Below are 26,824 nucleotides of genomic sequence, written 5' to 3' on the forward strand. Positions count from 1 at the left end.
TTTTGTAACATTGCACTGCAATTTCAAAAAATTTCAACCAAGATCCAAACGAACTCTAATGTGACCGAAATATAAGATCTAATTTGAGAATATATGATTTATATTTCTCTCTAAGAATGATACAACGTTTCATGGTAGAAAGGTTGAAAGAGATCGGGCGGTTGCTCAAAAAACTTTTATTTTTACCACAACTTACATTAAAGTTGAAAATAAAGAAAAACAAGTTTAACTTATGATATTATTTAATGAGAAAAACTTAATGTATTATTTCAATTTTGATAATTCAACGTTTATTTTTCACATTAATTTGTAGAAAATGATGACTTAACATGTCACCTGCACGGCTAATCTAGCTGTACTATTTGTTACGCCAAATGGAACACTAAACATTTCTTTTGTGACTATAAATCCACAATTAGTTTTTCCTATGCATGCAGCTTCCACAACAGATTGACTATCTGTAGCTTCCCAAGAGCCTTTCTTAAAAGAACCACATTGACCTTGTGGATTTCCAAAGCTAGCAAACTGGATTTGTGAAATTACTTGTCCATTTTGGCATGATAGTTCTAGTTGTGAGCCTTCATATACATTAGCACAAATAGTTCCTATTGTCACCGTTTGGAACTGAACACTTTGAGGATTACCACCTATTTCTTCAAATAAAACCAATGTGTTCATGTTATCATTCAAGAATGACCTTGGTACATGATACCACCTTTGTGATGGACCTCCACAATTGGTGTTGCACTTTTCCTTTACATATTTTCCACGATAATCGCACGTGTCACTGCATCCATTTGTAGTTGTAATCCAAGAAGGCCAATAACGACCAATGCTATGTCCATTCACCCAAGCATGTCCTTTACCTAGGCCTTGGAAGTCCACCACAATAGGGTTTGTTCCAACTGGAGCTTTAAACTCTGACTTATACCAAGTCATAGGTTTCCCAATAGGAATATTAGGTGAATTAGTGTTCCATGACACACCGACATGTGATTGCAAATCATATAAACGTTTCCTCTCACCATTCAAACCAACCTTATAAGACCAAAGGTTAGTTGACAAATCCATAGTAACATTATTTTTTCCAATCAATTGAACACTGCCACCTGAAATGCCCGTTTTTATCTCGTCAAACCATGCACCATAATTTGCAAGCCCGACGGTGGCACTAAGCAAAGTTATAATGTTTGTTCCATTCTTCAAAGAAACTTCCGTTTCATAAGTGAATTTATTTCCCCATTGGCTAAATTGGTATCCTATATACTTCCTATTAACATAACCATGAAGTATATGGCCCATAGTATTCACACTGAGAGTCGCATTACTCCAAATTGAAGTGTCATTGATGTCAACACTAGTCATGTACCATAAATAGTCACTAGCATCCAAGGTTAGTTCCTTCTGCTCCAAAAGCTCGTGTGCTTTAATATTTCCCTTTCCATTCAAGGTGTCTTTCTTTGGCTCCATTTTCCATTTCCATGTGAGTCCATTAGAACTATTATCACCACTCCTTTTCACCATTATTGAGGTTTGACTGTTAACCTTTGCTGTATTGAAAATTTCTTTGTTGCATCCATTAAGAATGGTGACGGACCAGGCAGGAATAAAGTATTTACCATCATTTTGTAAGTCAACATTTGCATCTTTGCTAGTGTCATTATTGCTCAGGAAACAAAATCTTGCGCCATTGGAATTAGAGTATGTTGTAAGTGTGATTCCATTTCCCAGATCCTTATCATTTATTGATGTATAACTTGTAAGAACATTTTCACCCAATTTAATTGCTGCATGAAGTTGCTTAAGATGTCCCCATTTTGGTTGATTCAAATTCCCATACTCATCAATTGGTGCATCATAGTCATAAGATGTTGTGATATATGGTCCACCTGCTGTGCGGCCAAAGTTGGTTCCTCCATGGTACATGTAGTAGTTGTTTAAGACACCTCCATTTTGGAAAAAGCGTGCAACTGAGAAAGCTGAATCTTCAGCACTTCTATGGGGAACCTTTTCACCCCATTTTTGGAACCAACCAATCCAATTTTCAGTGAACATTTTAGGACTTTTTGGGTTATTGGGTTTAAAATTATGACAATAGTATCCATTGCAAGTATTGATGATAGGTTGAGGAGCATCAGGTTGCTGACACATGATCCATGGAACCCCAATGTTTTGTGCTAGAGCCATCTGAGCACACCATTTAACGTATGTCTTCCCTGCATCTTTGTAATTCCACATGATATCTCCATATTCATTCTCAATTTGAGCTAGAAGAATGGGACCTCCTTGTGATGCAAATAAATTTGCTTCTTTTGCCACATTCACGATCTTTGTCGTAAAAATTTGCATTTCGTTCTTGTAAACCATATTATCTGTCCTTAACTCAATCCCAGGAATATTGTGAAGCCACACTGGGATCCCTCCGTAGTTCCATTCCGCACATGCATAAGGACCAATCCTCATAATGGCATATAGTCCAGCTTCTTGGATAAGCTTGAAAAATTTGACAAAATCCAAATTTCCTGAGAAATTATATTCACGTTGAACAGGTTCGTGACGATCCCAAAATATATAAGTTTCAATGGCATCAAGGCCACCATCTTTGGCCTTTTGAATAAGGTCAGGCCACATCTCCACGGTGCTTCTTGGATAATGGATTGCACCTGAAAAAATAAGACGTCTTTCTCCATTGATAATGAGAGCTTTTGAATCATAAGAAACCTCTATGGCAAAACATGAGTGCAACATAATTATACTCATTAAGATAATGTTATAACAGGATAATGAACCCATTGTAAACATGTATGATTCTCCCGTCTTGGTTATCGAAATACTATAACTGAGAAAATGAAATATATAGGAAAATGTAGTTTGGTTGTTCCCAAAAATAGTGTTGAACTATCTAATCAATATTCTAAATTAGATTTTTCTTCACACAAAAATATGTTACATGAGTTGGTCACAACCAAAAGACACACATGAAGTGAATAAAAACTCACCAAATAAGAGTTCAATGTCGTAGAAATCTTCAAACATTTAACTTTATTTATTCAAATACAATTATTAATTTCTAATTTTAGTAATGAAAATAATGAATGACAAAAATGAATACTGCACAAAAGTGTACAGACAGCTAGTGAATAACAAAATTAGGCTCATCGCATGCATCTAAATTAGTTAATTTGAATTTGCTATAATAACTTATCTAGAGTAATGGATAGGTAATTCTAAAATATTAATAACAAGTTGTTCAGGGTTACACAGTGGTTTAGGATAAAATGAAAACATATATATGATAAATGAGTCGGATATAAACACCATAATATATAATCATATCATGTATTTCATAAGGACCTGAAATGAAAGTTATATATACATGACTATATAGACTCTAACCCTCCACAAAGAAAATAGCTCCTTAAAAATATCTTTTAATTTTAATTTTACTTTCATGAAAAAAATAGTAGTTGTCTTCACAAATTGAATTGATTTTTATTAAAACTTCTCTCTATATAAATAAAAAATAAGATACATTAAAATTAAATGTAATTATTTATTATATTTAATTTTTTTATCAATACCTTAACATTAAACATGCAATGTAAAGAAAAACATGTCATATATTAAAAACTAAACACCTGACTATTTATTATAAACTATTTTGGGAGATTTTGTTAATAAGTTGTGTATTTTTAAAATTCTTATAATATTTTTCAAAATGTTCATAATAGAAACTATTTTACCACTGCAGTCAAGAAAAGATAATGGATTCGCAAACAAAAATATATATATTTTAATCATGCAAACAAAAATATTTTATTATGTTATATTAAAAATTATAGTTTACAGCGGTAAATATATAATAATTTTTTATTATTATATCACGTTGGTTTCTTGCTCGAGCTATACTATAAGATATGATTTTAATTCGAGAGACATGTTATGTATGAGACATATATAAAAAAAAATTCTTATTCAAAATAGAGAGACCTCGTTCAATGGTAGACGTGCATGTTTAGTGAAATTAAGATTTAGATTAAAAGGGACGTAAAATAATTGTTCTTTGTATGTCGATTTATAAGATGAGAAGGTAGCCAATTCAAATTTTATACCTCTGAGGGATACATACCATGATAGTGAAAGAGTGACTGTTATGGTTTTCTATTTATCCTTGAGGTTGAGATGCTTTAGAAATATTTATCCAAATCTACATTGTTTGTTGGACTGAACTAACAAGTCGTGGAGTTCATGTTTGAGACGTAGGCTTGTTTTTGTTTGAGGTCGTGAACATAACCTTAAACCTCATGTCACTTCACATCCAAAAAGTTAGAGGTCTGTAAGGGTGAATTGGAAAATGAAATTATTTTAGTCAACCAACACGTTATCGTGATACTTGTGAGGGTCATGTAGTTCTCATTGACGTTTTCACGTCCGATTAAGTCAAATAAAATATGTTACTTGTTATGAGTGTCTTTATTGCTTCAAAACCAACTCAGTGAGATTTAGAATAATGTTCAAGAAGAATTTTCATTTTGAGTTAATACTTGTTTTGTCAGAGAATGTAAGATTTTGAATTCGAACGTTTCTAATGTTGTTTTTTAGAATAATTAACATTGTAGGATGTATATGATATCACATATAGTTTCTTTTACAAAGAAATGGTTCTTTCTTTGTATGAAATTCTAGTTGAATATTTTTCCTAATTAACGAGCTTTTCATTTGGTTTTTTGAGATATTTTTTTTAACGAGATTGAAGTAAGCACTTTATATTTGAACAATTGAATATTCATATAAAGATACAACTCTTTACTATGGAAAGTTTACCAATGTTATATATATAATTGGAATTTACTATATCTCTAGTCAATCATAATGTTTATCCTTGTATTCATATTCTTCAATCTTGTGAAAAACTGTTTCAAAAAAACTAGTTGTCCAAATAAATATATCTAATTTGTTCTATAAAAAAACATTAGTACAAAAATGCACATATAAGAGTAACAAAACATACTTACACACAAACTAAGAAAAAGAAATAAAAGACGCATAAAATTTGATTTATTTGAAAAATTAAAATAAAATGTGTGGTGCAAGTTTTTTATTAGAAAGAAATAAAAAACTTTTAACATGATGTTTTGAAGCAACAATATGTGTTTTTGTAACATTGCACTGCAATTTCAAAAAATTTCAACCAAGATCCAAACGAACTCTAATGTGACCGAAATATAAGATCTAATTTGAGAATATATGATTTATATTTCTCTCTAAGAATGATACAACGTTTCATGGTAGAAAGGTTGAAAGAGATCGGGCGGTTGCTCAAAAAACTTTTATTTTTACCACAACTTACATTAAAGTTGAAAATAAAGAAAAACAAGTTTAACTTATGATATTATTTAATGAGAAAAACTTAATGTATTATTTCAATTTTGATAATTCAACGTTTATTTTTCACATTAATTTGTAGAAAATGATGACTTAACATGTCACCTGCACGGCTAATCTAGCTGTACTATTTGTTACGCCAAATGGAACACTAAACATTTCTTTTGTGACTATAAATCCACAATTAGTTTTTCCTATGCATGCAGCTTCCACAACAGATTGACTATCTGTAGCTTCCCAAGAGCCTTTCTTAAAAGAACCACATTGACCTTGTGGATTTCCAAAGCTAGCAAACTGGATTTGTGAAATTACTTGTCCATTTTGGCATGATAGTTCTAGTTGTGAGCCTTCATATACATTAGCACAAATAGTTCCTATTGTCACCGTTTGGAACTGAACACTTTGAGGATTACCACCTATTTCTTCAAATAAAACCAATGTGTTCATGTTATCATTCAAGAATGACCTTGGTACATGATACCACCTTTGTGATGGACCTCCACAATTGGTGTTGCACTTTTCCTTTACATATTTTCCACGATAATCGCACGTGTCACTGCATCCATTTGTAGTTGTAATCCAAGAAGGCCAATAACGACCAATGCTATGTCCATTCACCCAAGCATGTCCTTTACCTAGGCCTTGGAAGTCCACCACAATAGGGTTTGTTCCAACTGGAGCTTTAAACTCTGACTTATACCAAGTCATAGGTTTCCCAATAGGAATATTAGGTGAATTAGTGTTCCATGACACACCGACATGTGATTGCAAATCATATAAACGTTTCCTCTCACCATTCAAACCAACCTTATAAGACCAAAGGTTAGTTGACAAATCCATAGTAACATTATTTTTTCCAATCAATTGAACAGTGCCACCTGAAATGCCCGTTTTTATCTCGTCAAACCATGCACCATAATTTGCAAGCCCGACGGTGGCACTAAGCAAAGTTATAATGTTTGTTCCATTCTTCAAAGAAACTTTCGTTTCATAAGTGAATTTATTTCCCCATTGGCTAAATTGGTATCCTATATACTTCCTATTAACATAACCATGAAGTGTATGGCCCATAGTATTCACACTGAGAGTCGCATTACTCCAAATTGAAGTGTCATTGATGTCAACACTAGTCATGTACCATAAATAGTCACTAGCATCCAAGGTTAGTTCCTTCTGCTCCAAAAGCTCGTGTGCTTTAATATTTCCCTTTCCATTCAAGGTGTCTTTCTTTGGCTCCATTTTCCATTTCCATGTGAGTCCATTAGAACTATTATCACCACTCCTTTTCACCATTATTGAGGTTTGACTGTTAACCTTTGCTGTATTGAAAATTTCTTTGTTGCATCCATTAAGAATGGTGACGGACCAGGCAGGAATAAAGTATTTACCATCATTTTGTAAGTCAACATTTGCATCTTTGCTAGTGTCATTATTGCTCAGGAAACAAAATCTTGCGCCATTGGAATTAGAGTATGTTGTAAGTGTGATTCCATTTCCCAGATCCTTATCATTTATTGATGTATAATTTGTAAGAACATTTTCACCCAATTTAATTGCTGCATGAAGTTGCTTAAGATGTCCCCATTTTGGTTGATTCAAATTCCCATACTCGTCAATTGGTGCATCATAGTCATAAGATGTTGTGATATATGGTCCACCTGCTGTGCGGCCAAAGTTGGTTCCTCCATGGTACATGTAGTAGTTGTTTAAGACACCTCCATTTTGGAAAAAGCGTGCAACTGAGAAAGCTGAATCTTCAGCACTTCTATGGGGAACCTTTTCACCCCATTTTTGGAACCAACCAATCCAATTTTCAGTGAACATTTTAGGACTTTTTGGGTTATTGGGTTTAAAATTATGACAATAGTATCCATTGCAAGTATTGATGATAGGTTGAGGAGCATCAGGTTGCTGACACATGATCCATGGAACCCCAATGTTTTGTGCTAGAGCCATCTGAGCACACCATTTAACGTATGTCTTCCCTGCATCTTTGTAATTCCACATGATATCTCCATATTCATTCTCAATTTGAGCTAGAAGAATGGGACCTCCTTGTGATGCAAATAAATTTGCTTCTTTTGCCACATTCACGATCTTTGTCGTAAAAATTTGCATTTCGTTCTTGTAAACCATATTATCTGTCCTTAACTCAATCCCAGGAATATTGTGAAGCCACACTGGGATCCCTCCGTAGTTCCATTCCGCACATGCATAAGGACCAATCCTCATAATGGCATATAGTCCAGCTTCTTGGATAAGCTTGAAAAATTTGACAAAATCCAAATTTCCTGAGAAATTATATTCACGTTGAACAGGTTCGTGACGATCCCAAAATATATAAGTTTCAATGGCATCAAGGCCACCATCTTTGGCCTTTTGAATAAGGTCAGGCCACATCTCCACGGTGCTTCTTGGATAATGGATTGCACCTGAAAAAATAAGACGTCTTTCTCCATTGATAATGAGAGCTTTTGAATCATAAGAAACCTCTATGGCAAAACATGAGTGCAACATAATTATACTCATTAAGATAATGTTATAACAGGATAATGAACCCATTGTAAACATGTATGATTCTCCCGTCTTGGTTATCGAAATACTATAACTGAGAAAATGAAATATATAGGAAAATGTAGTTTGGTTGTTCCCAAAAATAGTGTTGAACTATCTAATCAATATTCTAAATTAGATTTTTCTTCACACAAAAATATGTTACATGAGTTGGTCACAACCAAAAGACACACATGAAGTGAATAAAAACTCACCAAATAAGAGTTCAATGTCGTAGAAATCTTCAAACATTTAACTTTATTTATTCAAATACAATTATTAATTTCTAATTTTAGTAATGAAAATAATGAATGACAAAAATGAATACTGCACAAAAGTGTACAGACAGCTAGTGAATAACAAAATTAGGCTCATCGCATGCATCTAAATTAGTTAATTTGAATTTGTTATAATAACTTATCTAGAGTAATGGATAGGTAATTCTAAAATATTAATAACAAGTTGTTCAGGGTTACACAGTGGTTTAGGATAAAATGAAAACATATATATGATAAATGAGTCGGATATAAACACCATAATATATAATCATATCATGTATTTCATAAGGACCTGAAATGAAAGTTATATATACATGACTATATAGACTCTAACCCTCCACAAAGAAAATAGCTCCTTAAAAATATCTTTTAATTTTAATTTTACTTTCATGAAAAAAATAGTAGTTGTCTTCACAAATTGAATTGATTTTTATTAAAACTTCTCTCTATATAAATAAAAAATAAGATACATTAAAATTAAATGTAATTATTTATTATATTTAAATTTTTTTATCAATACCTTAACATTAAACATGCAATGTAAAGAAAAACATGTCATATATTAAAAACTAAACACCTGACTATTTATTATAAACTATTTTGGGAGATTTTGTTAATAAGTTGTGTATTTTTAAAATTCTTATAATATTTTTCAAAATGTTCATAATAGAAACTATTTTACCACTGCAGTCAAGAAAAGATAATGGATTCGCAAACAAAAATATATATATTTTAATCATGCAAACAAAAATATTTTATTATGTTATATTAAAAATTATAGTTTACAGCGGTAAATATATAATAATTTTTTATTATTATATCACGTTGGTTTCTTGCTCGAGCTATACTATAAGATATGATTTTAATTCGAGAGACATGTTATGTATGAGACATATATAAAAAAAAAATCTTATTCAAAATAGAGAGACCTCGTTCAATGGTAGACGTGCATGTTTAGTGAAATTAAGATTTAGATTAAAAGGGACGTAAAATAATTGTTCTTTGTATGTCGATTTATAAGATGAGAAGGTAGCCAATTCAAATTTTATACCTCTGAGGGATACATACCATGATAGTGAAAGAGTGACTGTTATGGTTTTCTATTTATCCTTGAGGTTGAGATGCTTTAGAAATATTTATCCAAATCTACATTGTTTGTTGGACTGAACTAACAAGTCGTGGAGTTCATGTTTGAGACGTAGGCTTGTTTTTGTTTGAGGTCGTGAACATAACCTTAAACCTCATGTCACTTCACATCCAAAAAGTTAGAGGTCTGTAAGGGTGAATTGGAAAATGAAATTATTTTAGTCAACCAACACGTTATCGTGATACTTGTGAGGGTCATGTAGTTCTCATTGACGTTTTCACGTCCGATTAAGTCAAATAAAATATGTTACTTGTTATGAGTGTCTTTATTGCTTCAAAACCAACTCAGTGAGATTTAGAATAATGTTCAAGAAGAATTTTCATTTTGAGTTAATACTTGTTTTGTCAGAGAATGTAAGATTTTGAATTCGAACGTTTCTAATGTTGTTTTTTAGAATAATTAACATTGTAGGATGTATATGATATCACATATAGTTTCTTTTACAAAGAAATGGTTCTTTCTTTGTATGAAATTCTAGTTGAATATTTTTCCTAATTAACGAGCTTTTCATTTGGTTTTTTGAGATATTTTTTTTAACGAGATTGAAGTAAGCACTTTATATTTGAACAATTGAATATTCATATAAAGATACAACTCTTTACTATGGAAAGTTTACCAATGTTATATATATAATTGGAATTTACTATATCTCTAGTCAATCATAATGTTTATCCTTGTATTCATATTCTTCAATCTTGTGAAAAACTGTTTCAAAAAAACTAGTTGTCCAAATAAATATATCTAATTTGTTCTATAAAAAAACATTAGTACAAAAATGCACATATAAGAGTAACAAAACATACTTACACACAAACTAAGAAAAAGAAATAAAAGACGCATAAAATTTGATTTATTTGAAAAATTAAAATAAAATGTGTGGTGCAAGTTTTTTATTAGAAAGAAATAAAAAACTTTTAACATGATGTTTTGAAGCAACAATATGTGTTTTTGTAACATTGCACTGCAATTTCAAAAAATTTCAACCAAGATCCAAACGAACTCTAATGTGACCGAAATATAAGATCTAATTTGAGAATATATGATTTATATTTCTCTCTAAGAATGATACAACGTTTCATGGTAGAAAGGTTGAAAGAGATCGGGCGGTTGCTCAAAAAACTTTTATTTTTACCACAACTTACATTAAAGTTGAAAATAAAGAAAAACAAGTTTAACTTATGATATTATTTAATGAGAAAAACTTAATGTATTATTTCAATTTTGATAATTCAACGTTTATTTTTCACATTAATTTGTAGAAAATGATGACTTAACATGTCACCTGCACGGCTAATCTAGCTGTACTATTTGTTACGCCAAATGGAACACTAAACATTTCTTTTGTGACTATAAATCCACAATTAGTTTTTCCTATGCATGCAGCTTCCACAACAGATTGACTATCTGTAGCTTCCCAAGAGCCTTTCTTAAAAGAACCACATTGACCTTGTGGATTTCCAAAGCTAGCAAACTGGATTTGTGAAATTACTTGTCCATTTTGGCATGATAGTTCTAGTTGTGAGCCTTCATATACATTAGCACAAATAGTTCCTATTGTCACCGTTTGGAACTGAACACTTTGAGGATTACCACCTATTTCTTCAAATAAAACCAATGTGTTCATGTTATCATTCAAGAATGACCTTGGTACATGATACCACCTTTGTGATGGACCTCCACAATTGGTGTTGCACTTTTCCTTTACATATTTTCCACGATAATCGCACGTGTCACTGCATCCATTTGTAGTTGTAATCCAAGAAGGCCAATAACGACCAATGCTATGTCCATTCACCCAAGCATGTCCTTTACCTAGGCCTTGGAAGTCCACCACAATAGGGTTTGTTCCAACTGGAGCTTTAAACTCTGACTTATACCAAGTCATAGGTTTCCCAATAGGAATATTAGGTGAATTAGTGTTCCATGACACACCGACATGTGATTGCAAATCATATAAACGTTTCCTCTCACCATTCAAACCAACCTTATAAGACCAAAGGTTAGTTGACAAATCCATAGTAACATTATTTTTTCCAATCAATTGAACAGTGCCACCTGAAATGCCCGTTTTTATCTCGTCAAACCATGCACCATAATTTGCAAGCCCGACGGTGGCACTAAGCAAAGTTATAATGTTTGTTCCATTCTTCAAAGAAACTTTCGTTTCATAAGTGAATTTATTTCCCCATTGGCTAAATTGGTATCCTATATACTTCCTATTAACATAACCATGAAGTGTATGGCCCATAGTATTCACACTGAGAGTCGCATTACTCCAAATTGAAGTGTCATTGATGTCAACACTAGTCATGTACCATAAATAGTCACTAGCATCCAAGGTTAGTTCCTTCTGCTCCAAAAGCTCGTGTGCTTTAATATTTCCCTTTCCATTCAAGGTGTCTTTCTTTGGCTCCATTTTCCATTTCCATGTGAGTCCATTAGAACTATTATCACCACTCCTTTTCACCATTATTGAGGTTTGACTGTTAACCTTTGCTGTATTGAAAATTTCTTTGTTGCATCCATTAAGAATGGTGACGGACCAGGCAGGAATAAAGTATTTACCATCATTTTGTAAGTCAACATTTGCATCTTTGCTAGTGTCATTATTGCTCAGGAAACAAAATCTTGCGCCATTGGAATTAGAGTATGTTGTAAGTGTGATTCCATTTCCCAGATCCTTATCATTTATTGATGTATAATTTGTAAGAACATTTTCACCCAATTTAATTGCTGCATGAAGTTGCTTAAGATGTCCCCATTTTGGTTGATTCAAATTCCCATACTCGTCAATTGGTGCATCATAGTCATAAGATGTTGTGATATATGGTCCACCTGCTGTGCGGCCAAAGTTGGTTCCTCCATGGTACATGTAGTAGTTGTTTAAGACACCTCCATTTTGGAAAAAGCGTGCAACTGAGAAAGCTGAATCTTCAGCACTTCTATGGGGAACCTTTTCACCCCATTTTTGGAACCAACCAATCCAATTTTCAGTGAACATTTTAGGACTTTTTGGGTTATTGGGTTTAAAATTATGACAATAGTATCCATTGCAAGTATTGATGATAGGTTGAGGAGCATCAGGTTGCTGACACATGATCCATGGAACCCCAATGTTTTGTGCTAGAGCCATCTGAGCACACCATTTAACGTATGTCTTCCCTGCATCTTTGTAATTCCACATGATATCTCCATATTCATTCTCAATTTGAGCTAGAAGAATGGGACCTCCTTGTGATGCAAATAAATTTGCTTCTTTTGCCACATTCACGATCTTTGTCGTAAAAATTTGCATTTCGTTCTTGTAAACCATATTATCTGTCCTTAACTCAATCCCAGGAATATTGTGAAGCCACACTGGGATCCCTCCGTAGTTCCATTCCGCACATGCATAAGGACCAATCCTCATAATGGCATATAGTCCAGCTTCTTGGATAAGCTTGAAAAATTTGACAAAATCCAAATTTCCTGAGAAATTATATTCACGTTGAACAGGTTCGTGACGATCCCAAAATATATAAGTTTCAATGGCATCAAGGCCACCATCTTTGGCCTTTTGAATAAGGTCAGGCCACATCTCCACGGTGCTTCTTGGATAATGGATTGCACCTGAAAAAATAAGACGTCTTTCTCCATTGATAATGAGAGCTTTTGAATCATAAGAAACCTCTATGGCAAAACATGAGTGCAACATAATTATACTCATTAAGATAATGTTATAACAGGATAATGAACCCATTGTAAACATGTATGATTCTCCCGTCTTGGTTATCGAAATACTATAACTGAGAAAATGAAATATATAGGAAAATGTAGTTTGGTTGTTCCCAAAAATAGTGTTGAACTATCTAATCAATATTCTAAATTAGATTTTTCTTCACACAAAAATATGTTACATGAGTTGGTCACAACCAAAAGACACACATGAAGTGAATAAAAACTCACCAAATAAGAGTTCAATGTCGTAGAAATCTTCAAACATTTAACTTTATTTATTCAAATACAATTATTAATTTCTAATTTTAGTAATGAAAATAATGAATGACAAAAATGAATACTGCACAAAAGTGTACAGACAGCTAGTGAATAACAAAATTAGGCTCATCGCATGCATCTAAATTAGTTAATTTGAATTTGTTATAATAACTTATCTAGAGTAATGGATAGGTAATTCTAAAATATTAATAACAAGTTGTTCAGGGTTACACAGTGGTTTAGGATAAAATGAAAACATATATATGATAAATGAGTCGGATATAAACACCATAATATATAATCATATCATGTATTTCATAAGGACCTGAAATGAAAGTTATATATACATGACTATATAGACTCTAACCCTCCACAAAGAAAATAGCTCCTTAAAAATATCTTTTAATTTTAATTTTACTTTCATGAAAAAAATAGTAGTTGTCTTCACAAATTGAATTGATTTTTATTAAAACTTCTCTCTCTATAAATAAAAAATAAGATACATTAAAATTAAATGTAATTATTTATTATATTTAAATTTTTTTATCAATACCTTAACATTAAACATGCAATGTAAAGAAAAACATGTCATATATTAAAAACTAAACACCTCACTATTTATTATAAACTATTTTGGGAGATTTTGTTAATAAGTTGTGTATTTTTAAAATTCTTATAATATTTTTCAAAATGTTCATAATAGAAACTATTTTACCACTGCAGTCAAGAAAAGATAATGGATTCGCAAACAAAAATATATATTTTTTAATCATGCAAACAAAAATATTTTATTATGTTATATTAAAAATTATAGTTTACAGCGGTAAATATATAATATTTTTTTTTTATTATATCACGTTGGTTTCTTGCTCGAGCTATACTATAAGATATGATTTTAATTCGAGAGACATGTTATGTATGAGACATATATAAAAAAAAAATCTTATTCAAAATAGAGAGACCTCGTTCAATGGTAGACGTGCATGTTTAGTGAAATTAAGATTTAGATTAAAAGGGACGTAAAGTAATTGTTCTTTGTATGTCGTTTTATAAGATGAGAAGGTAGCCAATTCAAATTTTATACCTCTGAGGGATACATACCATGATAGTGAAAGAGTGACTGTTATGGTTTTCTATTTATCCTTGAGGTTGAGATGCTTTAGAAATATTTATCCAAATCTACATTGTTTGTTGGACTGAACTAACAAGTCGTGGAGTTCATGTTTGAGACGTAGGCTTGTTTTTGTTTGAGGTCGTGAACATAACCTTAAACCTCATGTCACTTCACATCCAAAAAGTTAGAGGTCTGTAAGGGTGAATTGGAAAATGAAATTATTTTAGTCAACCAACACGTTATCGTGATACTTGTGAGGGTCATGTAGTTCTCATTGACGTTTTCACGTCCGATTAAGTCAAATAAAATATGTTACTTGTTATGAGTGTCTTTATTGCTTCAAAACCAACTCAGTGAGATTTAGAATAATGTTCAAGAAGAATTTTCATTTTGAGTTAATACTTGTTTTGTCAGAGAATGTAAGATTTTGAATTCGAACGTTTCTAATGTTGTTTTTTAGAATAATTAACATTGTAGGATGTATATGATATCACATATAGTTTCTTTTACAAAGAAATGGTTCTTTCTTTGTATGAAATTCTAGTTGAATATTTTTCCTAATTAACGAGCTTTTCATTTGGTTTTTTGAGATATTTTTTTTAACGAGATTGAAGTAAGCACTTTATATTTGAACAATTGAATATTCATATAAAGATACAACTCTTTACTATGGAAAGTTTACCAATGTTATATATATAATTGGAATTTACTATATCTCTAGTCAATCATAATGTTTATCCTTGTATTCATATTCTTCAATCTTGTGAAAAACTGTTTCAAAAAAACTAGTTGTCCAAATAAATATATCTAATTTGTTCTATAAAAAAACATTAGTACAAAAATGCACATATAAGAGTAACAAAACATACTTACACACAAACTAAGAAAAAGAAATAAAAGACGCATAAAATTTGATTTATTTGAAAAATTAAAATAAAATGTGTGGTGCAAGTTTTTTATTAGAAAGAAATAAAAAACTTTTAACATGATGTTTTGAAGCAACAATATGTGTTTTTGTAACATTGCACTGCAATTTCAAAAAATTTCAACCAAGATCCAAACGAACTCTAATGTGACCGAAATATAAGATCTAATTTGAGAATATATGATTTATATTTCTCTCTAAGAATGATACAACGTTTCATGGTAGAAAGGTTGAAAGAGATCGGGCGGTTGCTCAAAAAACTTTTATTTTTACCACAACTTACATTAAAGTTGAAAATAAAGAAAAACAAGTTTAACTTATGATATTATTTAATGAGAAAAACTTAATGTATTATTTCAATTTTGATAATTCAACGTTTATTTTTCACATTAATTTGTAGAAAATGATGACTTAACATGTCACCTGCACGGCTAATCTAGCTGTACTATTTGTTACGCCAAATGGAACACTAAACATTTCTTTTGTGACTATAAATCCACAATTAGTTTTTCCTATGCATGCAGCTTCCACAACAGATTGACTATCTGTAGCTTCCCAAGAGCCTTTCTTAAAAGAACCACATTGACCTTGTGGATTTCCAAAGCTAGCAAACTGGATTTGTGAAATTACTTGTCCATTTTGGCATGATAGTTCTAGTTGTGAGCCTTCATATACATTAGCACAAATAGTTCCTATTGTCACCGTTTGGAACTGAACACTTTGAGGATTACCACCTATTTCTTCAAATAAAACCAATGTGTTCATGTTATCATTCAAGAATGACCTTGGTACATGATACCACCTTTGTGATGGACCTCCACAATTGGTGTTGCACTTTTCCTTTACATATTTTCCACGATAATCGCACGTGTCACTGCATCCATTTGTAGTTGTAATCCAAGAAGGCCAATAACGACCAATGCTATGTCCATTCACCCAAGCATGTCCTTTACCTAGGCCTTGGAAGTCCACCACAATAGGGTTTGTTCCAACTGGAGCTTTAAACTCTGACTTATACCAAGTCATAGGTTTCCCAATAGGAATATTAGGTGAATTAGTGTTCCATGACACACCGACATGTGATTGCAAATCATATAAACGTTTCCTCTCACCATTCAAACCAACCTTATAAGACCAAAGGTTAGTTGACAAATCCATAGTAACATTATTTTTTCCAATCAATTGAACAGTGCCACCTGAAATGCCCGTTTTTATCTCGTCAAACCATGCACCATAATTTGCAAGCCCGACGGTGGCACTAAGCAAAGTTATAATGTTTGTTCCATTCTTCAAAGAAACTTTCGTTTCATAAGTGAATTTATTTCCCCATTGGCTAAATTGGTATCCTATATACTTCCTATTAACATAACCATGAAGTGTATGGCCCATAGTATTCACACTGAGAGTCGCATTACTCCAAATTGAAGTGTCATTGATGTCAACACTAGTCATGTACCATAAATAGTCACTAGCATCCAAGGTTAGTTCCTTCTGCTCCAAAAGCTCGTGTGCTTTAATATTTCCCTTTCCATTCAAGGTGTCTTTCTTTGGCTCCATTTTCCATTTCCATGTGAGTCCATTAGAACTATTATCACCACTCCTTTTCACCATTATTGAGGTTTGACTGTTAACCTTTGCTGTATTGAAAATTTCTTTGTTGCATCCATTAAGAATGGTGACGGACCAGGCAGGAATAAAGTATTTACCATCATTTTGTAAGTCAACATTTGCATCTTTGCTAGTGTCATTATTGCTCAGGAAACAAAATCTTGCGCCATTGGAATTAGAGTATGTTGTAAGTGTGATTCCATTTCCCAGATCCTTATCATTTATTGATGTATAATTTGTAAGAACATTTTCACCCAATTTAATTGCTGCATGAAGTTGCTTAAGATGTCCCCATTTTGGTTGATTCAAATTCCCATACTCGTCAATTGGTGCATCATAGTCATAAGATGTTGTGATATATGGTCCACCTGCTGTGCGGCCAAAGTTGGTTCCTCCATGGTACATGTAGTAGTTGTTTAAGACACCTCCATTTTGGAAAAAGCGTGCAACTGAGAAAGCTGAATCTTCAGCACTTCTATGGGGAACCTTTTCACCCCATTTTTGGAACCAACCAATCCAATTTTCAGTGAACATTTTAGGACTTTTTGGGTTATTGGGTTTAAAATTATGACAATAGTATCCATTGCAAGTATTGATGATAGGTTGAGGAGCATCAGGTTGCTGACACATGATCCATGGAACCCCAATGTTTTGTGCTAGAGCCATCTGAGCACACCATTTAACGTATGTCTTCCCTGCATCTTTGTAATTCCACATGATATCTCCATATTCATTCTCAATTTGAGCTAGAAGAATGGGACCTCCTTGTGATGCAAATAAATTTGCTTCTTTTGCCACATTCACGATCTTTGTCGTAAAAATTTGCATTTCGTTCTTGTAAACCATATTATCTGTCCTTAACTCAATCCCAGGAATATTGTGAAGCCACACTGGGATCCCTCCGTAGTTCCATTCCGCACATGCATAAGGACCAATCCTCATAATGGCATATAGTCCAGCTTCTTGGATAAGCTTGAAAAATTTGACAAAATCCAAATTTCCTGAGAAATTATATTCACGTTGAACAGGTTCGTGACGATCCCAAAATATATAAGTTTCAATGGCATCAAGGCCACCATCTTTGGCCTTTTGAATAAGGTCAGGCCACATCTCCACGGTGCTTCTTGGATAATGGATTGCACCTGAAAAAATAAGACGTCTTTCTCCATTGATAATGAGAGCTTTTGAATCATAAGAAACCTCTATGGCAAAACATGAGTGCAACATAATTATACTCATTAAGATAATGTTATAACAGGATAATGAACCCATTGTAAACATGTATGATTCTCCCGTCTTGGTTATCGAAATACTATAACTGAGAAAATGAAATATATAGGAAAATGTAGTTTGGTTGTTCCCAAAAATAGTGTTGAACTATCTAATCAATATTCTAAATTAGATTTTTCTTCACACAAAAATATGTTACATGAGTTGGTCACAACCAAAAGACACACATGAAGTGAATAAAAACTCACCAAATAAGAGTTCAATGTCGTAGAAATCTTCAAACATTTAACTTTATTTATTCAAATACAATTATTAATTTCTAATTTTAGTAATGAAAATAATGAATGACAAAAATGAATACTGCACAAAAGTGTACAGACAGCTAGTGAATAACAAAATTAGGCTCATCGCATGCATCTAAATTAGTTAATTTGAATTTGTTATAATAACTTATCTAGAGTAATGGATAGGTAATTCTAAAATATTAATAACAAGTTGTTTAGGATAAAATGAAAACATATATATGATAAATGAGTCGGATATAAACACCATAATATATAATCATATCATGTATTTCATAAGGACCTGAAATGAAAGTTATATATACATGACTATATAGACTCTAACCCTCCACAAAGAAAATAGCTCCTTAAAAATATCTTTTAATTTTAATTTTACTTTCATGAAAAAAATAGTAGTTGTCTTCACAAATTGAATTGATTTTTATTAAAACTTCTCTCTCTATAAATAAAAAATAAGATACATTAAAATTAAATGTAATTATTTATTATATTTAAATTTTTTTATCAATACCTTAACATTAAACATGCAATGTAAAGAAAAACATGTCATATATTAAAAACTAAACACCTGACTATTTATTATAAACTATTTTGGGAGATTTTGTTAATAAGTTGTGTATTTTTAAAATTCTTATAATATTTTTCAAAATGTTCATAATAGAAACTATTTTACCACTGCAGTCAAGAAAAGATAATGGATTCGCAAACAAAAATATATATTTTTTAATCATGCAAACAAAAATATTTTATTATGTTATATTAAAAATTATAGTTTACAGCGGTAAATATATAATAAATTTTTTTATTATATCACGTTGGTTTCTTGCTCGAGCTATACTATAAGATATGATTTTAATTCGAGAGACATGTTATGTATGAGACATATATAAAAAAAAATCTTATTCAAAATAGAGAGACCTCGTTCAATGGTAGACGTGCATGTTTAGTGAAATTAAGATTTAGATTAAAAGGGACGTAAAATAATTGTTCTTTGTATGTCGTTTTATAAGATGAGAAGGTAGCCAATTCAAATTTTATACCTCTGAGGGATACATACCATGATAGTGAAAGAGTGACTGTTATGGTTTTCTATTTATCCTTGAGGTTGAGATGCTTTAGAAATATTTATCCAAATCTACATTGTTTGTTGGACTGAACTAACAAGTCGTGGAGTTCATGTTTGAGACGTAGGCTTGTTTTTGTTTGAGGTCGTGAACATAACCTTAAACCTCATGTCACTTCACATCCAAAAAGTTAGAGGTCTGTAAGGGTGAATTGGAAAATGAAATTATTTTAGTCAACCAACACGTTATCGTGATACTTGTGAGGGTCATGTAGTTCTCATTGACGTTTTCACGTCCGATTAAGTCAAATAAAATATGTTACTTGTTATGAGTGTCTTTATTGCTTCAAAACCAACTCAGTGAGATTTAGAATAATGTTCAAGAAGAATTTTCATTTTGAGTTAATACTTGTTTTGTCAGAGAATGTAAGATTTTGAATTCGAACGTTTCTAATGTTGTTTTTTAGAATAATTAACATTGTAGGATGTATATGATATCACATATAGTTTCTTTTACAAAGAAATGGTTCTTTCTTTGTATGAAATTCTAGTTGAATATTTTTCCTAATTAACGAGCTTTTCATTTGGTTTTTTGAGATATTTTTTTTAACGAGATTGAAGTAAGCACTTTATATTTGAACAATTGAATATTCATATAAAGATACAACTCTTTACTATGGAAAGTTTACCAATGTTATATATATAATTGGAATTTACTATATCTCTAGTCAATCATAATGTTTATCCTTGTATTCATATTCTTCAATCTTGTGAAAAACTGTTTCAAAAAAACTAGTTGTCCAAATAAATATATCTAATTTGTTCTATAAAAAAACATTAGTACAAAAATGCACATATAAGAGTAACAAAACATACTTACACACAAACTAAGAAAAAGAAATAAAAGACGCATAAATTTGATTTATTTGAAAAATTAAAATAAAATGTGTGGTGCAAGTTTTTATTAGAAAGAAATAAAAAACTTTTAACATGATGTTTTGAAGCAACAATATGTGTTTTTGTAACATTGCACTGCAATTTCAAAAAATTTCAACCAAGATCCAAACGAACTCTAATGTGACCGAAATATAAGATCTAATTTGAGAATATATGATTTATATTTCTCTCTAAGAATGATACAACGTTTCATGGTAGAAAGGTTGAAAGAGATCGGGCGGTTGCTCAAAAAACTTTTATTTTTACCACAACTTACATTAAAGTTGAAAATAAAGAAAAACAAGTTTAACTTATGATATTATTTAATGAGAAAAACTTAATGTATTATTTCAATTTTGATAATTCAACGTTTATTTTTCACATTAATTTGTAGAAAATGATGACTTAACATGTCACCTGCACGGCTAATCTAGCTGTACTATTTGTTACGCCAAATGGAACACTAAACATTTCTTTTGTGACTATAAATCCACAATTAGTTTTTCCTATGCATGCAGCTTCCACAACAGATTGACTATCTGTAGCTTCCCAAGAGCCTTTCTTAAAAGAACCACATTGACCTTGTGGATTTCCAAAGCTAGCAAACTGGATTTGTGAAATTACTTGTCCATTTTGGCATGATAGTTCTAGTTGTGAGCCTTCATATACATTAGCACAAATAGTTCCTATTGTCACCGTTTGGAACTGAACACTTTGAGGATTACCACCTATTTCTTCAAATAAAACCAATGTGTTCATGTTATCATTCAAGAATGACCTTGGTACATGATACCACCTTTGTGATGGACCTCCACAATTGGTGTTGCACTTTTCCTTTACATATTTTCCACGATAATCGCACGTGTCACTGCATCCATTTGTAGTTGTAATCCAAGAAGGCCAATAACGACCAATGCTATGTCCATTCACCCAAGCATGTCCTTTACCTAGGCCTTGGAAGTCCACCACAATAGGGTTTGTTCCAACTGGAGCTTTAAACTCTGACTTATACCAAGTCATAGGTTTCCCAATAGGAATATTAGGTGAATTAGTGTTCCATGACACACCGACATGTGATTGCAAATCATATAAACGTTTCCTCTCACCATTCAAACCAACCTTATAAGACCAAAGGTTAGTTGACAAATCCATAGTAACATTATTTTTTCCAATCAATTGAACAGTGCCACCTGAAATGCCCGTTTTTATCTCGTCAAACCATGCACCATAATTTGCAAGCCCGACGGTGGCACTAAGCAAAGTTATAATGTTTGTTCCATTCTTCAAAGAAACTTTCGTTTCATAAGTGAATTTATTTCCCCATTGGCTAAATTGGTATCCTATATACTTCCTATTAACATAACCATGAAGTGTATGGCCCATAGTATTCACACTGAGAGTCGCATTACTCCAAATTGAAGTGTCATTGATGTCAACACTAGTCATGTACCATAAATAGTCACTAGCATCCAAGGTTAGTTCCTTCTGCTCCAAAAGCTCGTGTGCTTTAATATTTCCCTTTCCATTCAAGGTGTCTTTCTTGGCTCCATTTTCCATTTCCATGTGAGTCCATTAGAACTATTATCACCACTCCTTTTCACCATTATTGAGGTTTGACTGTTAACCTTTGCTGTATTGAAAATTTCTTTGTTGCATCCATTAAGAATGGTGACGGACCAGGCAGGAATAAAGTATTTACCATCATTTTGTAAGTCAACATTTGCATCTTTGCTAGTGTCATTATTGCTCAGGAAACAAAATCTTGCGCCATTGGAATTAGAGTATGTTGTAAGTGTGATTCCATTTCCCAGATCCTTATCATTTATTGATGTATAATTTGTAAGAACATTTTCACCCAATTTAATTGCTGCATGAAGTTGCTTAAGATGTCCCCATTTTGGTTGATTCAAATTCCCATACTCGTCAATTGGTGCATCATAGTCATAAGATGTTGTGATATATGGTCCACCTGCTGTGCGGCCAAAGTTGGTTCCTCCATGGTACATGTAGTAGTTGTTTAAGACACCTCCATTTTGGAAAAAGCGTGCAACTGAGAAAGCTGAATCTTCAGCACTTCTATGGGGAACCTTTTCACCCCATTTTTGGAACCAACCAATCCAATTTTCAGTGAACATTTTAGGACTTTTTGGGTTATTGGGTTTAAAATTATGACAATAGTATCCATTGCAAGTATTGATGATAGGTTGAGGAGCATCAGGTTGCTGACACATGATCCATGGAACCCCAATGTTTTGTGCTAGAGCCATCTGAGCACACCATTTAACGTATGTCTTCCCTGCATCTTTGTAATTCCACATGATATCTCCATATTCATTCTCAATTTGAGCTAGAAGAATGGGACCTCCTTGTGATGCAAATAAATTTGCTTCTTTTGCCACATTCACGATCTTTGTCGTAAAAATTTGCATTTCGTTCTTGTAAACCATATTATCTGTCCTTAACTCAATCCCAGGAATATTGTGAAGCCACACTGGGATCCCTCCGTAGTTCCATTCCGCACATGCATAAGGACCAATCCTCATAATGGCATATAGTCCAGCTTCTTGGATAAGCTTGAAAAATTTGACAAAATCCAAATTTCCTGAGAAATTATATTCACGTTGAACAGGTTCGTGACGATCCCAAAATATATAAGTTTCAATGGCATCAAGGCCACCATCTTTGGCCTTTTGAATAAGGTCAGGCCACATCTCCACGGTGCTTCTTGGATAATGGATTGCACCTGAAAAAATAAGACGTCTTTCTCCATTGATAATGAGAGCTTTTGAATCATAAGAAACCTCTATGGCAAAACATGAGTGCAACATAATTATACTCATTAAGATAATGTTATAACAGGATAATGAACCCATTGTAAACATGTATGATTCTCCCGTCTTGGTTATCGAAATACTATAACTGAGAAAATGAAATATATAGGAAAATGTAGTTTGGTTGTTCCCAAAAATAGTGTTGAACTATCTAATCAATATTCTAAATTAGATTTTTCTTCACACAAAAATATGTTACATGAGTTGGTCACAACCAAAAGACACACATGAAGTGAATAAAAACTCACCAAATAAGAGTTCAATGTCGTAGAAATCTTCAAACATTTAACTTTATTTATTCAAATACAATTATTAATTTCTAATTTTAGTAATGAAAATAATGAATGACAAAAATGAATACTGCACAAAAGTGTACAGACAGCTAGTGAATAACAAAATTAGGCTCATCGCATGCATCTAAATTAGTTAATTTGAATTTGTTATAATAACTTATCTAGAGTAATGGATAGGTAATTCTAAAATATTAATAACAAGTTGTTTAGGATAAAATGAAAACATATATATGATAAATGAGTCGGATATAAACACCATAATATATAATCATATCATGTATTTCATAAGGACCTGAAATGAAAGTTATATATACATGACTATATAGACTCTAACCCTCCACAAAGAAAATAGCTCCTTAAAAATATCTTTTAATTTTAATTTTACTTTCATGAAAAAAAATAGTAGTTGTCTTCACAAATTGAATTGATTTTTATTAAAACTTCTCTCTATAAATAAAAAATAAGATACATTAAAATTAAATGTAATTATTTATTATATTTAAATTTTTTTATCAATACCTTAACATTAAACATGCAATGTAAAGAAAAACATGTCATATATTAAAAACTAAACACCTGACTATTTATTATAAACTATTTGGGAGATTTTGTTAATAAGTTGTGTATTTTTAAAATTCTTATAATATTTTTCAAAATGTTCATAATAGAAACTATTTTACCACTGCAGTCAAGAAAAGATAATGGATTCGCAAACAAAAATATATATTTTTAATCATGCAAACAAAAATATTTTATTATGTTATATTAAAATTATAGTTTACAGCGGTAAATATATAATAAATTTTTTTTATTATATCACGTTGGTTTCTTGCTCGAGCTATACTATAAGATATGATTTTAATTCGAGAGACATGTTATGTATGAGACATATATAAAAAAAAATTCTTATTCAAAATAGAGAGACCTCGTTCAATGGTAGACGTGCATGTTTAGTGAAATTAAGATTTAGATTAAAAGGGACGTAAAATAATTGTTCTTTGTATGTCGATTTATAAGATGAGAAGGTAGCCAATTCAAATTTTATACCTCTGAGGGATACATACCATGATAGTGAAAGAGTGACTGTTATGGTTTTCTATTTATCCTTGAGGTTGAGATGCTTTAGAAATATTTATCCAAATCTACATTGTTTGTTGGACTGAACTAACAAGTCGTGGAGTTCATGTTTGAGACGTAGGCTTGTTTTTGTTTGAGGTCGTGAACATAACCTTAAACCTCATGTCACTTCACATCCAAAAAGTTAGAGGTCTGTAAGGGTGAATTGGAAAATGAAATTATTTTAGTCAACCAACACGTTATCGTGATACTTGTGAGGGTCATGTAGTTCTCATTGACGTTTTCACGTCCGATTAAGTCAAATAAAATATGTTACTTGTTATGAGTGTCTTTATTGCTTCAAAACCAACTCAGTGAGATTTAGAATAATGTTCAAGAAGAATTTTCATTTTGAGTTAATACTTGTTTTGTCAGAGAATGTAAGATTTTGAATTCGAACGTTTCTAATGTTGTTTTTTAGAATAATTAACATTGTAGGATGTATATGATATCACATATAGTTTCTTTTACAAAGAAATGGTTCTTTCTTTGTATGAAATTCTAGTTGAATATTTTTCCTAATTAACGAGCTTTTCATTTGGTTTTTTGAGATATTTTTTTTTAACGAGATTGAAGTAAGCACTTTATATTTGAACAATTGAATATTCATATAAAGATACAACTCTTTACTATGGAAAGTTTACCAATGTTATATATATAATTGGAATTTACTATATCTCTAGTCAATCATAATGTTTATCCTTGTATTCATATTCTTCAATCTTGTGAAAAACTGTTTCAAAAAAACTAGTTGTCCAAATAAATATATCTAATTTGTTCTATAAAAAAACATTAGTACAAAAATGCACATATAAGAGTAACAAAACATACTTACACACAAACTAAGAAAAAGAAATAAAAGACGCATAAAATTTGATTTATTTGAAAAATTAAAATAAAATGTGTGGTGCAAGTTTTTTATTAGAAAGAAATAAAAAACTTTTAACATGATGTTTTGAAGCAACAATATGTGTTTTTGTAACATTGCACTGCAATTTCAAAAAATTTCAACCAAGATCCAAACGAACTCTAATGTGACCGAAATATAAGATCTAATTTGAGAATATATGATTTATATTTCTCTAAGAATGATACAACGTTTCATGGTAGAAAGGTTGAAAGAGATCGGGCGGTTGCTCAAAAAACTTTTATTTTTACCACAACTTACATTAAAGTTGAAAATAAAGAAAAACAAGTTTAACTTATGATATTATTTAATGAGAAAAACTTAATGTATATTTCAATTTTGATAATTCAACGTTTATTTTCACATTAATTTGTAGAAAATGATGACTTAACATGTCACCTGCACGGCTAATCTAGCTGTACTATTTGTTACGCCAAATGGAACACTAAACATTCTTTTGTGACTATAAATCCCAATTAGTTTTTCCTATGCATGCAGCTTCCACAACAGATTGACTATCTGTAGCTTCCCAAGAGCCTTTCTTAAAAGAACCACATTGACCTTGTGGATTTCCAAAGCTAGCAAACTGGATTTGTGAAATTACTTGTCCATTTTGGCATGATAGTTCTAGTTGTGAGCCTTCATATACATTAGCACAAATAGTTCCTATTGTCACCGTTTGGAACTGAACACTTTGAGGATTACCACCTATTTCTTCAAATAAAACCAATGTGTTCATGTTATCATTCAAGAATGACCTTGGTACATGATACCACCTTTGTGATGGACCTCCACAATGGTGTTGCACTTTTCCTTTACATATTTTCCACGATAATCGCACGTGTCACTGCATCCATTTGTAGTTGTAATCCAAGAAGGCCAATAACGACCAATGCTATGTCCATTCACCCAAGCATGTCCTTTACCTAGGCCTTGGAAGTCCACCACAATAGGGTTTTTCCAACTGGAGCTTTAAACTCTGACTTATACCAAGTCATAGGTTTCCCAATAGGAATATTAGGTGAATTAGTGTTCCATGACACACCGACATGTGATTGCAAATCATATAAACGTTTCCTCTCACCATTCAAACAACCTTATAGACCAAAGGTTAGTTGACAAATCCATAGTAACATTATTTTTTCCAATCAATTGAACAGT

At 31.8% G+C, this 26,824-nt stretch overlaps 4 protein-coding genes and 1 pseudogene across 4 annotated transcripts; all 5 read right to left on the reverse strand.

The window, feature by feature from the left end:
• Positions 1–324: 324 nt before the first annotated feature.
• On the reverse strand, positions 325–2,646 carry LOC127111221 (beta-galactosidase-like). Its single transcript, XM_051046179.1, has one exon. It carries the CDS (start codon positions 2,629–2,631, stop codon positions 325–327), a length of 2,307 nt encoding a protein of 768 aa, XP_050902136.1. The 5' UTR covers positions 2,632–2,646.
• A 2,832-nt stretch (positions 2,647–5,478) lies between these two features.
• Positions 5,479–7,947, reverse strand: LOC127115822 (beta-galactosidase-like). Its single transcript, XM_051047267.1, has one exon. The coding sequence runs from the start codon at positions 7,945–7,947 to the stop codon at positions 5,479–5,481; it is 2,469 nt and encodes an 822-aa protein (XP_050903224.1).
• Positions 7,948–10,633: 2,686 nt separating this feature from the next.
• LOC127115824 (beta-galactosidase-like) lies at positions 10,634–13,102 on the reverse strand. Its single transcript, XM_051047268.1, has one exon. The coding sequence runs from the start codon at positions 13,100–13,102 to the stop codon at positions 10,634–10,636; it is 2,469 nt and encodes an 822-aa protein (XP_050903225.1).
• A 2,686-nt stretch (positions 13,103–15,788) lies between these two features.
• Positions 15,789–18,257, reverse strand: LOC127115825 (beta-galactosidase-like). The gene has a single exon (XM_051047269.1). It carries the CDS (start codon positions 18,255–18,257, stop codon positions 15,789–15,791), a length of 2,469 nt encoding a protein of 822 aa, XP_050903226.1.
• Positions 18,258–20,921: 2,664 nt separating this feature from the next.
• On the reverse strand, positions 20,922–23,344 carry LOC127111237 (beta-galactosidase-like; annotated as a pseudogene).
• Between the last annotated feature and the right edge of the window lie 3,480 nt (positions 23,345–26,824).

The sequence above is a fragment of the Lathyrus oleraceus genome, chromosome 1 (assembly GCF_024323335.1).
Source record: "Lathyrus oleraceus cultivar Zhongwan6 chromosome 1, CAAS_Psat_ZW6_1.0, whole genome shotgun sequence".
Taxonomy (NCBI): Eukaryota; Viridiplantae; Streptophyta; class Magnoliopsida; order Fabales; family Fabaceae; genus Lathyrus; species Lathyrus oleraceus.